The 16,562-nt window shown below is 50.6% G+C and overlaps 1 protein-coding gene across 8 annotated transcripts in view; it reads right to left on the minus strand.

The window, feature by feature from the left end:
• NLRC5 (NLR family CARD domain containing 5) overlaps positions 1 to 16,562 on the minus strand; it is a 103,583-nt gene that overhangs the window by 29,818 nt on the left and 57,203 nt on the right. For all 8 annotated transcript variants that reach the window (XM_023726879.1, XM_023726878.1, XM_023726880.1 and 5 more), the window contains 9 exons: positions 16,323 to 16,400; positions 15,373 to 15,441; positions 14,565 to 14,648; positions 14,078 to 14,161; positions 10,802 to 10,891; positions 9,454 to 9,498; positions 8,373 to 8,462; positions 7,090 to 7,173; positions 2,154 to 2,237 (listed from right to left, as the gene is read on the minus strand). In XM_023726879.1, the coding sequence (XP_023582647.1) occupies positions 2,154 to 2,237; positions 7,090 to 7,173; positions 8,373 to 8,462; positions 9,454 to 9,498; positions 10,802 to 10,891; positions 14,078 to 14,161; positions 14,565 to 14,648; positions 15,373 to 15,441; positions 16,323 to 16,400 (708 nt within the window). The remainder of the gene's footprint in view (positions 1 to 2,153; positions 2,238 to 7,089; positions 7,174 to 8,372; positions 8,463 to 9,453; positions 9,499 to 10,801; positions 10,892 to 14,077; positions 14,162 to 14,564; positions 14,649 to 15,372; positions 15,442 to 16,322; positions 16,401 to 16,562) is intronic.

The raw sequence follows: 16,562 nt of genomic DNA on the forward strand, positions 1-16,562 counted from the left end.
CCTTAGAGCACAGTCTCTCAACCTAGGCCCTATCGAGATTTGGAGCTGGAGAACTGTTTGTTGTGGGGGCTACCCTGTGTTAGCATCCCTGGCCTCTGTTCACCAGATGCCCACCAGCACCCACCTATCTCCAGTCATGACAACTCAAAACGTCTCAACCACATTGCCAAATGTCCTCTGTGGTGGTGAGGGGGACTGCCCCTAATCGGGAACCACTGCCTTACAGAAGGTGAGTGTTCCGTCTTGCCCTCAGAGCATCCTTGATGCCCCCATTTCTCTTAGCCCATAACCCCACCATCAGCGTGTCTTGTCAGTTCCACTGCCAAGATCCACCTGAATCCACCTACTTCCCTTGCCCCTGCTGTACACACCACCACCCCCACACACACCACATGCACACGCACACACACGCACGCACGTGCGTGCAGACACACACATGCACACGCACACACGCACACACACGGACGCACACGTGCACACACGCACACGCACGCACGCACACGCACGCACATGTGCACGCACATGCACACATGCACACGTACATACCACACAAGATTCCCAGCCACTGTCATCTCCTGCCCTGGCTGCAGACAGCCTCCTCCCCACTCTCACTGCCACCCTTGCTCCTCAATCCCATCACCCCGCAGCCAGGGTGAGCCTTTGAAAACACCAATGATTCCCTTGTCTTTCAAGTTCCCTTGGATGAAAACCCAGACTCCTCCCATGGTTACCAGGTCCTGGGTGACCCAGCCCCTGCCCACCCTTCCACTTCTTCTCCTAGGACTGCCAGCCACTATGCTCCCATTGCATTAGCCTTCTGGCTATTCCTTGAGTTCACCAAGCTGAGCCTCAGGGCCTCACCTATGTTGTTCCCTCTGCCTGGAATGCTGTTCCCTGCTTGTCACAAGGGGCTGATCCTTTCTTCTTCAGGACACAACTCAGTGTCTCTCCTCAGAGGCATTCCCTGACAGCCCCTGCTATTGTCTAAATCACCTCCCCAGGCACTCAGTACCACGTCACCTCGAAAAATATCACAGTCCAAATTCATCTTATTGGATTTGACCTTGCTTATTGTCCAGTTCCCCCTCCTACAAGGTAAGCTCCAAGAAGACAAGGACCTAGTCAGTTTTTTTTCTCTGCTGTGTCTCTAGCACCCCAAATAGTGCCTGGCACATAGTAGGTGTGCAGGAAGTATGGGTTGAGTAAACCAAAGTTTAAGCCCTGGTGAGGGTCAGGCTGGCCACCTGGTTCCAAGACAGATGAGGAGTTGAGGGCTGATGCTGTGTGACTTAGACATAGAGAAGTCCCTCTCTGGTCTGAGGTATCCTGCTTGTTCATTTTAGCCTACCACCTCCTTTTGTGTCCGAAGGAGTCCTTCCTGACCCTTCCCCTCCTGGCAAGGTGGGGCCGTAGGGGGTGCGTGGGTTGGCGTGAGCTGTGCTGAGCTTGCTCACATCAGGAATGTCACCCACCTCTTCCCTCTCGCCCCCGCCCCTGCCCCCTAGGCCCTGGGAATAAGCAAGACTCTGGATGTGATGTGAGCTGTCTTAGGTGTCCCAGAGATCCTCAGCATTAGTACTAATGTTGCTATTAATGTTATGATTTAATTTCCTCCTGTATTTCTCCATCTCAGCTGCAGCTGCTTTCCCCCACTGCTAGAGGAATATTTAAACAAATCCTTTTTAAATTCTAACCAGTCCAAGCTGAAATTAGAAAATAGAGTTTTAAATACTTTTGAGTTCACCGCTTAAATTCTCCCTTTATGCAGTTAGACGGTGACCTTTAAAAAGCCATGTGTGACATACACACTACCTCCATCTGTGAAGTCCCTCCCATGGGTAGGAGAAGTATGACACCCCATCTGTCACAGGCCCAACATTCTCCAAGGTGTGTTCAGAGCCATTGTCTTGTTTGAGTCCCAATCCTAGGAGGGCTGCAAGGAGGGACTGGGGAATACTAACCCCATTTGTCAGATGAGGAGACTGAGGCTCAGAGGGGTCAAATAACTCCCCAAGGTTGACGAAGCATTAAAGTAGAGCTGGAAGCCGACTGGAGCCTCCAGCTGTGCGAGATAAAATGATGAAACTGCCCCAGGGAAGGGGAAGGGGAAGGCGGGATGGCTTTGCAACGAACCAGGCAACACAAAGTCTTACTGCAGGAGGCTCAGCTGGGGGAGCCGAGGTGAGCAGTGCAACAGGGTCTCCAGGCTCTGGTCACTCAGGACCTCGCAGGACAACCTGCGGATAAAAGCATCTGAATGAGGGGGGGCAGGGAAAGCTGGGAACGCGGCCTCACACCCAGAGCCAGTGTTGCCCCAAACATTCCTCCAAACATTAGTCCTTGCGATACCATTGTAGGGTGGGAGAAGTCAAAGGCCATATAAGTTTGATAACTGCTGAATTAAACCAAATTCAATAGTTGTCTTTGCTGCGGAACTTCTTAAAGCCTTTAATATGCTGCTGTGCATTGTGAATTTCCAAGGGGATATACTAGATTCTTTTCCCAAACCAAATTGGCAAACAGAATTATTATTTTAAGGACGATGAAGCATCTTTTTAAGAGAAGAATGCTGCCTTCACCCAGAGTAGGAGTATGATAATGGAAATTCAGGCACGCAACAAGTCAGCAAAGGGGACGTGCAGGGTAGTTGAGACTTCCGATTGCCCATCAAAACCAGACCAACCACGGTCACTTCTCCAGAACAAGGACACTTGGGAGAAACTGCGGACACCCACCCTTTGGTCTCTGCTCTACCTGGAGTCTCTAAGTGCCCTGGATTGACATAGTTCCTCCACGGGGCCAAAGGGGCTTTGGATTGTATCTGCTTTCTCCCCCTTTGTCCTTTACAGCCCCCTTGTCCCCTGCAGGCTTCCTTCTTCCCTCACTGGGGCCTCCAGGACCCCTGCTCCCCATCTCCACTGCTGTATACTCTGGTTGGGTGGGGGAGGGGGACTGGGCCCCAGCTTCAGCTTGGGAGGTGCAGTGGGAGGGGGCAGCCTGTGGTTCCAGAGCTGAGACCCTTGGGGCGGAACCTCAGCCAAGGCCTGGTCTGCAGGCTCAGATCCACCCCTTCTGTCCCTGGGGCTGGGACTGGGGCACTGAGGCACAAGCAGAACAGGGGCCTTCATTGAGGGGTGCCCCATTGTTATGGATTGAATTGTGCCTCCCCAAAATATGTGTTGTAAATCCTAACCTCTAGCCTGCGGTTATAATCCCATTTGGGAATGGGTTGTCTTTGTTATGTTAATGACACAGGATTAGCGTAGGGTGTACCTTAAATCAATCTCTTTTGGGATATAAAAGAGATTAATCAAGCAATCGAGAAAGAAGCAGAGATGGGGAAGAGAGATGCCAAGCCATGTGAAGATCGTGAAGATTGCCCAGGAGCAGAGGCTCAAAGAGACAAGGACCTTTCCCCAGAGCCGACCAAGACAGCCTTTCCCTAGAGCTGACACCCTGAATTCGGACTTCTAGCCTCCTAAACTGTGAGAAAATAAATTTCTGTTTGATAAAGCCATCAGTTTGTGGTATTTTTGTTATAGCAGCACTAAGTAAGCCCCATCCACCAACAGGTCCCCACATGGCTTCCTACCAGACCCCAAATACACAGCACTGTGGCCTCTGGCTGGGTCGAGGCGGAGCTTAGAGACTTTTCTTTTTTAATCAGTAGAACTTTTGTTTACCCATAACAACATTCCACCCTGAACGCTGATATGTACACAGTGGACCTGCGATGGTTGAATTAGGGAGTGGGCCGGAGCCCCACCGCCTTCCCTGGCCTCCCAGCAGAATCTGAGGACACAGCTGGTCAACTGCTGTACTTCAGCATTAAATACCCTGATAACAATAATCCTGCATGTGGTCATGGCACTTTACAGTTAGCAAAGTGCTTTTGTACTCCTTAGCCTGTTCCTCCAACCACAGCCAAGGGAGAGGGGCCCTTAGACCCCCGCCTGTGCTCAGACCACCCAGCACTGCCCTGTGGGGTGTTTACACACAACCCCCCACAGCAGACTGTGAGCCCTGAGAGCAGGACTCACATCCCTGTCACCCTGTGTTCCCTGGGACCTGGTTCAGTGCCTGATATACAGTAGGTGCTTAACATGTTAAATAATTGAAGTGCTTATTGCAGCATTGTCTGCATTGCTACAAAAAACTGGAAGCAGCCCGCATGTTCATCTAGACTCTAGAGGGGGTCGTGGAATAACCTGTAGCACATCCATACTGTGGGGCGGGGGAGTGAAAAGGCACGGATCCACAAACCCGCTGTGAAAAACACGAGACCATCAGGGAAAGTGGCACAGTGACGGGATCGTTGATGACTTTAAGGAAATACTGCTATTATTTTAGGTCTGATAATGATTTTGTGGTTTTGTAAAAAAAAAAAAGAAAGGTCCTTATCTTTTAGCTATGCATATTGAAGTATTTACAAGTCTAAAATTACTGTAAAATAAATAGCTTATTAAAAATTAATTGGGGAAATTATAAGGTGTCTGGGAATTGCTTCAAAATAATTCTGTGCATGTGTGTGTGTGTTAGGGCCATGAGCTAATAACTTTGGAAGTGGTGGTGGATACCTTAGAGTCCATTATACTATTCTATTTATGCTTTTATATATGCTGGAAATTCTCCATACATAAACATACACAAATTTATACATATGTAAAAAACCCATTGCTGTCAAGTCGATTCCAACTCATAGCTACCCTATAGGACAAAGTAGAACTGTCCCATAGGGTTTCCAAGGAGCGGCTGGTAAATTTGAACTGCCGACCTTTTGGTTAGCAGCCAAGCTCTTAATCACTGTGCGACCAAGGCTCCTCTCTCTCTCTCTCTATATATATATATATACACAGACACATATACTTATGTACAATATTATATTACGTATTATAAATATATATTTTTTTAACTAAAAAGTGATTTTACAGTGGAGAAACCTGGCAAACGCTACTTGGCCAGGGGATCAAGGTCGACATCACCAGTGACAAGTCATGTTGCTAGCAGGCACCCCTAATATGATGTGATGAGAAGGGCGCCTCACCTCTGTGGTCTTCCTCCCAAAACTCCATAATCACTGTCTAATCATGAGAAAAACATCAGACAAACCCAAGCTGAGGGGCATTCTATAAATGTCCTCAAAACCGTCCTGCTCTAAACTGTCAAGGGCATGAAAACCAAGGAAAGAATGAGAAACTGTCACAGACCAGAAAAAGTTAAGGAAACCTGACGATTAACTGCAGTGTGAGACCCTGAGTGGGATCTTGGATCAGAGAAAGGGCATTCGTGGAAAAACTGGTGAAATTGGCATGAAGTCTAGAGTTTCATTAATAACAGTGTACCAGTGTTGGCTTCTTAGTTGTGACAAATATACCTTGGTCAACGACAGGGGAAACTGAGTGAGCAGCATATGGGAACTCTCTGTACGATCTTTGCAACTTTTCTGGAGATCAAGTCTAAACTATTCTAAAATAATTTATTAAAACATCAGTTGGGGAAATAGTAGTGATGGTTACACAGTGTTGCGAATGTACTTAACACGACTGAATTGCATACTCAAAAACGGTTAAAATGGTAAATTGTGTGTTATATATATTTTACCACAATAAGAAAAATTAATTGGCTCCACATGTCTTGATGGTCAGGGAAAGCCACGTTTGTTCTGTTATGAGACAAAAGCTAGTTGCAGAGAAATTATGTAGTGAGATCCCACGTTTGTAAAGCAACGTCAAAAACCCCTCTCTCCAGGCCTATGTGTGTTCGAACAGGGAGAAAGGCATGGAAGGACCCACACCCAGAGGTCAACAAGGATTACCTTATTGGAAGGGCTGGAGGGACCCTGGCGATGGGACCAGAAAGCAAGAAAGAGAAGGCTGTAGCAAAATGGAACAACACGTGTGATATGAGGTAAGGGGACACTGTGGAATGCACCTAGTCTGTGGCTGCAAACAGGTAAAAACTGAATACGCAAGGAGACCAGGAGTAGAAGGTCACATGGACAAATCACAATACTGATTTGAGGAGAAGAAGGGGCCGTTTCGGTGAGACAGTTTTTGTCTTGGATTTATTTTAAGGTAATTTCTGTAATAAAACCATGGCAATGACAACAAAAGGAAAGGCTGACTGCCCATTTTGCAGATGGGGAAGCCGAGGCCCAGGGAGTTAAAGCCACTTGCCCAAGGTCACTCGGCCTGATTCCAAGTCCAGTCTCTGATCACAGACCCAGCTGCTCTAGAGTGAGTGAGGTGGTACCCTCCCAGGGGCTAGGTTAGCTGGGGGGAGGGGGTGCATGGAGATGTACTGGGGATGGGGTGCGATGGATTGCTTTTATGTGGCCTTTCTCACCACGGTCTTATGGCTTCTGCCCAAGTGATTGGGTGGGACTGTGAAAATAAGTCAGCTGTGGCCCACCAATGGGATTGGTCAGTTTTGCCTTAAAAGAGAGCCAATTCCAGAGCAGAGAGAGGATCCTACCGCCACCAAGGAAGGACAGCCAGCGAAGCGGTGGCAGAGAAATGGAGCAAGAAAGCTGAGTGCCCTTGGGCACTTACTGGAGGAGTGGGGTGACTCTGGGCATTTATCAGCAGAGCTAAAAGAGCTTGGTAACACTTGCCTGAGCAGGGCAGAGGCCAAGGGGCCAGAGAGAAGCGTGGCCTGTAGCACGGCTGGGAAGAGGCTGTCCTGATGGAAGAACTGTATCTTGAGTGTTCCTGAGCCTGAATTGTAACCTGTTACTTCCCTAACAAACCCCATAACCTGAGTACTGTCTGTGAGTTCTCTGTGGCCATTGCAATGAATTTTGGAAGCCAGCAGAGAAGTAGAGAGTGCTGTGGGAGGGATAGTTGGTGTCAGAATTGGTAAAGATGGCAGAAAGAGGCGATATGTTTACAAGGGTACCTGGGGCTGTGGGCTACTGGGAGGCAACCAACCTTCTACTCTTAGGTCAGGGGACTCCCTTGGGGTAGGCCCAGTGGGGTCTGGAGGGCAGGGACAGGGAAAGGCTCACCTGGCCTCTAACCAGGAAACCCCCTCCCAGGTCACTGGCCAGATGTCCCCATTGTGCCCTCTAGCACTGTGTCTTCTACTTACTCGACTTCCAGAGGTCCCGGGCATTTCTCCAGGGCCTCGCAGAGGCGGGCGAGGCTAGAAGGCTCCAGCTGACACTCCCTGAGGCTGAAAAGCAGCATTGGGCAGGGCAGGGGATCAGAAAGGGCTCTGGATTCTGTCCAGGCCCAAGGGGCTCGCTCCTTCTCCCATCAGCCTTTCTCCCTGACCTGCAGACTGAAGGGTCCTCCCCACAGAGTACTCCCTTCCTTTCCCTAGTCTCCACCATTCCCACCACTCTGACAGTAAAGGTCCCTTAGTGTCTTGCTGTCCTTGTCCCGTCACTCACCAAGTCCTCCCCACAGCCCCTGCCTGAGGCCAGGCCACCAGCATCACTCACTTGGACCACTTTAATACCCCCTGGGCTTCCACTTTTGCCCCTTACAATCCGCCTCGTCTCACCTTTTAACTGTCCAAATCTGACCAGGCCTCGTCCCCAAACAAAACCAAACCTGTCGCTATCGAGTCAATTCTGACTCACAGCGACCCTATAGGTCAGAGGAGAACTGCCCCATAGAGTGTCCAAGGAGCGCCTGGTGGATTCATACTGCTGACCTTTTGGTTAGCAGCCTTAGCACTTAACCACTACACCACAAGGATTTCCGTGGCTCCCCATCATTATCCTTAAACTAAAAGCTAAATGTCCTTCTATGGTCTCACTCTGCCCCACCCTCCCCATCTATGCTCCAGCCACAGTGAATACTTCCACTCCCCATGGCCTTTGCACACGCTGTTCTTCTTGCCTGGGACACTTCCCTCTCTTCTTCTGGATAACCTATTCAGGACTCAGCTTGGCTGCCTCTCTTCTTAGGTGGGGAGATTGAGGCCTAGAGAGGGGAGAGCCCAGCTAGGGCCTCACAGCCCCTTGTGGTACAGGTGGGAAGTCTCCGACCTCCCACATTAGACCTCAAGCAAAGGCAGCTTGCCTTCTTTCTACAGTATTTGCGGAGGGAGGCTGGCTTCCTTTTTACAGAAAATGGGTATCCCCAAAGGCAGAAAGCAACCCCAAGCAAGGAGTGGCTGGGCTGTCCTGTTTTCTTCAGAGAAATGTGGACTCTTCTCTCTAATGCTGGGGTCTGGTATAAGCACCCCCCAACACATCCCTTTTTCATTTCCCCTTCTTTCAAACTCTCTATTTTCCCAAACCCTGGCCCTCAGCCCCCAGGCTCTCCTCACTCCAAGAGGGCACAGATCTAAAGAGGGAGCTGATCCCTGACCCCTCACCCCCATGGTGGTTACCCCCAAAGAAGAAGTGGCCGAGACTGTACCGAAAGCTCCTGGGGATGCAGCGCTGACCGACCCCCAAGAACTGGGTTCCAGCTGGGCACTCTGGCAAAGATCCACCAGCGAATGCATCCCTTGGAATGGAAAAACCATTTTGAAAGGAAAGTTCAAATCATCCACATTGGGATCCTAGACTCCAATCCTAGTCAGGACTGGAAGGAGTCCTGAGACAATCAAGTCAGTAGGTCTTAGTCTAGCCTCTCATTGTACAGATGGGAAGTTGAGGCCCAGAGCAGGGAAGCCAGCAGTTCACACCTGACCAGGTGTATGGGGAGGGGGGATGTCAGGACAGAGCCCCACCCCTCTAACCACCGACTCAGCATTCAGTGACTCCCACCTCCCTATAATGTGATTCCTTTGGCTTCAAGAACACAGAGGGACCCCGGAAATAGAGATCCCAGCCCAGAAAGCAAGACTACCCTGGCCTTGGGTACCCCCTGGCTTCAGACAGCCCACCTGGTATAGCAATGCTTTCCCCGCGTGTCATCCCTGACACACTAGCTGTGAATTCAGTCTGCCCAGCTGGTCTGGCATTAGGACACGCTTTGTGTTTACCAACATGCTCGGATGACACCAGGATGCCCAGCCCCACTAGAGGGCAGCCAGGAGCACCCCTGAAGACATAAAACTCTTGTTCATTGTTTACTGCAAAGATGTGGAAAATGTTTTCAGAGTGCCAGCGGTTCTTGGCTTTTGAAATGTGGTACTCAGAGTGTGAAAAGGCAGTGACTCATGAGTTTGCAAAAGTCCCCAAGAGGCAGAAACACAACTGCTCCCCTCTGCCCTCCCCCACAGCTCGCACCAGCTTATCTCCAGCATTACTGTCATCCTCTCCCTCCCTCCCATCTGTATTGCCTTCTTCTAAGAAAGTTTAAGGCAGGAAGTTACTGGAAATTTACATGGGGGGTGGGTTATAGAAGGAGTGATTAATTCTAGTGTGCCAGACCTGGGCTAACTCTAGGGCTAACAGTGTGCAGCATGGGTCTGAGGGTGGGGGACACTGGTAGAAAATGAGGGGTTAGATGGAGAGGGGAACCCATCCCCTCCAGAGCTCTCTCTCCTCACCTGCATCTTCTGTCACCTCTCAGGAGGAAGCGCTGGCTCTTTAAGCTGGAAGCAGAGAGGAGGCAGCAGTCAGAAAGGGCAAAGGGCTCACTTCCCAGGCAGTGACAAGAGATCAGTCTGGCCCTGTCAAGGAGGACCTGGAGGCGGTCCACTTTCTCAGCAAATATGACAGTAAATATATTAAACAACAACTACAATGATGAAGGCTCACACAGCACACCACCAATGTTATCTCGTTTGATTCTCACATAAAACCATGAGAAAAGGTAATATTCTTATCTCCATTTTACAGATGAGGAAATTGAGGCATAGAGAGGTTCAGTGGCCTGCCCAAAGCTGGTCAGTATGCTATGCCCCCTCCCACTCTTGGGATCCTCAGGGAAGGGGTAGGGGAGGAATGGGCAGACCTCACCTGGAACCATGGCTGATATGCACTGGACGGACTGGGGCTTCCTGGCTGACTGGTGCTTTTCCTTCTCTATTCTCATCACCTCCAGTGACCCCACAATTAAGGTGGGTCTCTAAGCACCCAATAGCCACCAGGGAACTCCCAATTTCTTTCTTTCTTTTTTCTTATTAATACACGTTTATTGTAAAAGATTCATACATACAGGGAGTTTCCAATTTCTTGAAAGTCTTCAAGGACAATCCAGAGAGCAAGGGAGAGTTGATGAACCATGTCTCATGGTGAATTTGCAGAAATGAGTGTGCCTGGGCCATATTCATCCACCTACCTACCCATCTACCCACCCACCCATCTAGCCACCCACTCACCCATCCATCCACCCATCCACCCATCCACCCATTCATCCATCCATCCACCCATCCACCCATCCATCCATCCATCCATCCATCCATCCATCCATCCATCCATCCATCCACCCACCCATCCATCCACCCACCCATCCACCCACCCACCAAGTCATCCAACCACCCATCTGCCCATCCATCTACTCATGTACCCATCCACCTACCCACCTGCCCACCCACCCACTCACCCATCCATCCATCCATCCATCCACCCACCCACCCATTCACCCACCCATCCACCCATCCACCCATCCACCTAGTCATCCAACCACTCATCTACCCATCCACCTACCCATCCACTCACCCACCCACCTGCCCACCCACCCATTCACCCATCCATCCATCCATCCATCCATCCATTTATACATCCACCCATCCATCCATTCGACAGATACCCCTTGCATGCTCACTGGACCCAGTACTGCGTGGGCATCTGGATAATACATGGTGAACATGACAGACTGGGACCTGCACGGGGGCTGATGAACTAAGGTACTAGCAGGTGAGGCAAGGTTCAGAGGCTGAGAAGCATGCTCACCTGATGTCCAAATGGATAATCCACTCCAGAGTAGAGAAGGACTGGGCCAAACTGAACACAGCGTCCAGGGATAAGCCATTCTCACTGAGGCTGGAGAATCACAAGAAGTGACATTGAGGGAGGTCACTGAGGACTCAAAAGCAACCTCTTTGTGGTGAGAGCACTGGGCAGGGGAGGCTGTTCCTGATTCCAGGAGAGGGAACTCACTGAAGCCCAGGTGGTCAGAGAGTGCCTTTTTCAGTTCCTCATTGTGCAGATGGGGAAACCGAGGCCCAGCGAGAGGCAGGGTCTTGCCCAAAGTTACAAGAAATGTTGGTGACAGAGCTGAGACTAGAACCCAGTGGTGCCCTGGTTCTGTGATGAATTTGTGGAGGACCTTTGTCCAGAGTTGTGCCTCAGTTTCCCCACCTGTTAAAGGACAGGCAAGGCCCAGTGAAAAATGAAAATGCAGGACCTCTTGTTCAAAAAGTAGGAATTTTTTTTCCCCTTTCCTCTGTGGTCTCTCCCTCAACCTGTCATGGTGTTCGTTTGTTTGTTTGCTTTTTAATTTTTTTTATTGTACTTCAGGTGAAGGCTTACAGAACAAATAGTTTCTCATGAAACAGAAGTACACATGTTGTTTTATGACATTGGTTAACAACCCCACAACATGTCAACCCTCTAACTTCTCAACCTCTCTTTTTTTTTGGTGAAAATTGTTTTGTTTTTAAATTGTATTTTAGATGAGGAAAATCTGGTGGTGCCATGGTTAAGAGCTACAGCTACTAACCAAAAGCTCGGCAGTTCAAATCCACCAGGTGCTCCTTGGAAACCTTATGGGGCAGTTCTACTCTGTTCTACAGGGTCGCTATGAGTCAGAATCGACTTGACAGCAACGGGTTTGGTTTTGGGTTTTGGTATTTTAGGTGAAGGTTTACAAAGTAAATTATTTTCTCATTAAACAGTTAATACACATACTGTTTTGTGACATTAGTTGCCACCTCCACGACGTGTAAACACTCCCTCCTTTTCGACCTTAGCTTCCCATCTACCAGCTTTTCTATCTCCTTCTACCTTCTCGTCCTTGCCCCTGGGCTGGTGTGCCCCTTTAGTCTCATTTTGTTTTATGGGCCTGCCTAATCTTTGGCTGAAGGGTGAACCTCAGGAGTGACTTCAATACTGAGTTAAAAGGGAGCCAGGGAGCTAGACTCTCGGAGTTTATCCAGTCTCTGTCAGACCAGTAAGTCTGGTCTTTTTTTTGTTTTTGTGAGTTAGAATTTTGTTCTACATTTTTCTCCAGCTCTGTTGTTATGGTGTTTTTCATTTGCTCCTCGGGCATGGGGTTACTTGCAGGGTGAATGCAGACCCTCACAGGTGCCTGGGGCCCCTGTCCCAAGACTTAGTGCTCAGGGCCCACGCATTCAACACTTGTCCTTCCCTCGAACTAGCCCAGGACTCCGCTGGGAGTGGAGGGTGGCAGCCGTTGCTGGGTGGGAGCAGGGAGAAGGCAGCCAAGAACTTGTCCTGGGAAGGCAGTGGAAGAGGGAACTGCTCATGAGCCGAAGCTCCAAGCCCCTGGCACACACCACTCCGTTGTCCTTAAGGCCTTCGCTTACAAAACTCAAAGTCAAAGACAAAATCATTAAGAATTTCAAGACTGCAAGGCATTAAACCCCAAACATGAGGCTCTTTTGAGCCTGTGGCCTGTGTGACTACAGTAGTCACATACCCATGAAGCCAGCCCTGAGGATGGGCCATCATAAGCCTACTAGACTCAACAATCCAAGACATTTGGGCACCTCCCCCTCTGATCTGCAAATCTGTCAGTTTCCCAGGAGACAGGAAGGCACGCCATGGGGAGGGATGGTGGGTGGAGCTTCTGAGCAAAGAACCAGAGCAAAGATCTCAAACTCACAGTATGGGGGCTGCATCTGACCCTCACTTCTAATATAGTTGGGCCTGCACAGTGTTAAGTAACGATTTTGAATTTGCTGTTAACATTAAAATATTGGGAGATGTTACAAAAAAAATTCAGATTGCCAGTTTGTCTTGAAAAATCAGATCTGGCCACACAAGGCTAACCTTAGACAGGGTGAACACTATAATTTGCCCCAGTCCCCACCGTTCCCTGCTGCCCTGCGTCCAGACCCGCTGTGCTCCCTTGCCTGCCTGCCTGTCTGCCCTTGTGGGCATTTGAGTTTTCCATTCCTGTACCAGGCTTGGTCCAAGGGTCATACCAGGCCTCCACGGTTATTAGGAGGTCCACACAGGGCTATGCTGGGAAGACTCCAATCTGCATAATATTTGCCTTCTTCCCTACCCAGGTGCAGAGCCCTGAACAGGAAGAGAGGCAACTTCCTACTCTTCCCATCATACAAGGAAAGACTGAGTAAGAAAAGGCCCCAGCCAAAGGCTTCAGCCGAAAGCCGTGGCCACACCCTCTGCAATTTATGTGTTTACTGACTGGGAACCAGGGGCTCAGAGAGGTGATATCATCTGCCCAAGGTCACATGGCAAGCAGGTGGCAAAGTCCAGCCTGGAACTCAGGGCCTGTTACTGCTGTCTCACCAGAGCTCCTCTGTCTTTGACTCAGAAGAGTTCTGGAGGAAGAGGGGCATGTGGGAGCCAAGAACGCCAAGGGCCTTTGCCTAGTTGGCTGCAGGCAAAGTTTGGGGTTCCTGGCTTCCTTCCAGGGCCTCCCTTCCATACCTGGACATCTCTTTTCTCTCTCTGCCAGGGACTTGGCACCCTCTGGCTGCCCTGGGCACCTGTTTGGGTGTCCCCCTGGTCCCTCCCATGCCCCTTGCACCCCAGGATTAGAATAGCTGCCAGCCGTTAATCATATAATACTTCCCACCCATGGCCACCTGCCCCATGCAGAAATAGAGAAACAGACTTCAGAAAATGAAACTTTTACCCAGAAGCCGGATTACTGAGTCACAGAGGCCGGTCATGGGAGTCATAGTATTAGCTACTGTTTCAGCGAAAAAGAGGAAGACCCTCGACAAGATGGATTGACACAGTGGCTGCAACAATGGGCTCAAGCATAACAACAATTGTGAGGATGGCGCAGGACCGGGCAGTGTTTATTCCCATGGTACATAGGGTCTCTATGAGTCGGAAGCGACTTGACAGCACTTAACAGCATCGTGCACTTACCACATACAGGGCACTGGAGCAGGTGATTTACAAGCATTTTCTGATTTAGTCTGTAAAAAACTCAGACCCCTCCCCAGCACACACATCCTCCGTGTCAACAGGTCAAAGCTCAGAGGCTTTGCAAGCCTGGCTACTCACTTCAGGGACTGCAGAGTGCCCAGGCCTGGAAGCAGATGAACCAACAGGGTGGCACCTTCGTCCCCCAGAGCATTGCCTGATAAGCTGGGAGGGAAAATGGGGAGAAAATGTTAGGGGGGTGGTAGGCAGGAGTATCATCCCTCCCCATCAAATGCTCCTAAAACTGGGAAACAGAGCCCTGGGCTGCCAGGCCAGATCTCAGCACAGGGTCAGCTGATGTTTTCCCCAGGGTTCTTATACTGAAGTTTGTGGCCCCTGGGAGGATGAGGGGTTGGCCTCTGGAGGTGTCAACTGTGGGGGACCTGTGTTTTGGAGGGTAGAGTCACAGCTTCACCACTTCAGTAGATTCTCTAAGGGGTTTCTGACTTCGGCAGGAAAAGAAGCACTGATCTAAATCTTAAAAAAAAAAAAACAACCTAACCTACTAACATCAACTAACTGCTGTGCTCCCCCGCCCCCCACCCGCCTCCAACAGGCAGCCACTCACTCGAGGTGACGGAGGTGGCAGCTTCCTCCCAGCGCCTTGCAGAGCTGCCCTAAGTGCTTAGCTTGGAAGCCGCAGTGCGTCAGCCTGCAGAGGGGCAGAACCACAGCCCTGCAGCGCCTGCCCACGCCACCCCAGACACACAGGCAGAGAGTGAGGTGTGCAAGAGAAGAGGGACTGGGAAGCATTGGACCCCCAGACAGACCTACAAAGAGGGACCAACACACAGCAAACACATAAGATGTCACACACAGGCAGAAAAGAGCTAGAGAGACTCAGACACAGACAGGGAAGGAGGGAAGAAAAGAGAAAGTGCCAGAGGAGGCCAGACAGAAGAGACTAAGGAGGGCCAGAGAGGGTAGAGACAGAGAGAAACAGAAACTATGAAAGAGATAAAGAGCAAGACAGACAGACAGAAAGGGAGGGGTATTCAGACAGAACATGAGAGAGGGCGAGAAGATTGTTGGCAGTTCTTCAAGGGCGGAGCTGAACCCCCAGGCCTAGGCCCAGGATTAGGAAAGATGGGCCAAAAGCTTCCTTCCCCCTTCCTCCAGAGTTCCCACAAATCCTAGCTGCTGGGGTTCAGGGGAGCTAAGGGCGGTGGGCCTTCGGGTTGGGGAAGGGGTAGTGACTGAGGGGCTGGCCTCATGAGCCGGGCTGGGGTGGGCTGGGCAGGGAAGAGGGGCAGGGAAGCCAGGCCACAACTCCTGGACACAGCAGGTCACGGTCTCCTCTAGGGAGTACTGGGGCTTTGAGAAGAGGACAGGGGAAGGCTGGAACCACATACAGAACCGAGAGGCAGTCACTGTACCTGATCCTTCTGGAGCTCGGGGGCAGCTCAGAGGGCATCTGGGGCATGTGGCTATCCAGAAATTCAGCCCTGGAGGGACACACACCCAGGCTGAACCAACACCTCATCGACCGTCTCCAAAGTCCTTCCTCAGCCTCACCTTCCACCATTCCATCTCCATACTCGGCCTGGAGTCGGACCAACCTTGGATCTAATTTGGCTTCTCTGTTTCCTGGCTGTTTAACCTCGGACAAGTCACTTAACCTCTCACTGGGATGCTGTATGTAAGTTGCCTTAGCCTGGTGCTTGGTGCATAGTAAGTGCTCAATTAATATTGGCTGTTATTATTATTGGAGTCCTTGGGTGGTGCAAAGTTAACATGCTCAGCTGTATCTGAAAGGTTGGCAGTTCTGTCCAGCCACAGGTACCTTGAAAGAAAGTCCTGGTGATCTACTTCTGAAATATCAGCCATTGAAAACGCTATGGATTACAATTCTTCTCTGACACAAATGGGGTCACCATGAGTCAGAACCGGCTCAGTGACAACTGTTTCATTGTTGTTGTTAGTCTCACGATCATCAGCAATGCCTTCAGAGATGGCAACCAAGCCATCAATAGTTCAGACCCGACAGAAGAGATTGTGGGTGGACACCAAGGAGCAAAGAGCCCATGAGCTGGGCTGGGGCAGGCCAGAAAGGTGTTGTGGAGGAAGCAGAAGGGCCTTAGCCTCCTAGCATCACTCTCCGGCTACCTCACCCCTGCTCCAGAGGTGGTCCCCACCCTGCATCACGGGACTCATGGACACGGGAGGCAGCCTGTCTTTGACCCTCCCCCTTTAGGGCTGCATCCCCCCAGCAAAGCCTGCTTGCTTCCTGCAAGGTCTCCCTGGCATCTGAGAGCACTCCCCACCTGTGGAGGTCAGGGAGGGGGTGGCCCTGACTGAGGCTGGGGTCGGGATGTTGCGGTCCTACCTCTTCCAGGTCCCCTCCTCCTCCTCCTCCTCCTCTGACTCTTGGGCAAATGTGAGGACCACAGTCTTGTGCAGCAGGCTGCAGAGACAAGAGAGGGGTGAGGAGGTGAGAAGCTTCTTTGTCCCTGTGGCTCTGTGCCATTTTAACCCCTGCCTCCAGCTGCAGAGGCTTCCTCTGACTTTCCCCGGACTGCCCCGAGCCTGAATGTTCTGCCACAGAGATTTCACAAACTTACCTACC

Source organism: Trichechus manatus, unplaced genomic scaffold (genome assembly GCF_000243295.1).
Source record: "Trichechus manatus latirostris isolate Lorelei unplaced genomic scaffold, TriManLat1.0 scaffold00014, whole genome shotgun sequence".
Lineage (NCBI taxonomy): Eukaryota > Metazoa > Chordata > Mammalia > Sirenia > Trichechidae > Trichechus > Trichechus manatus.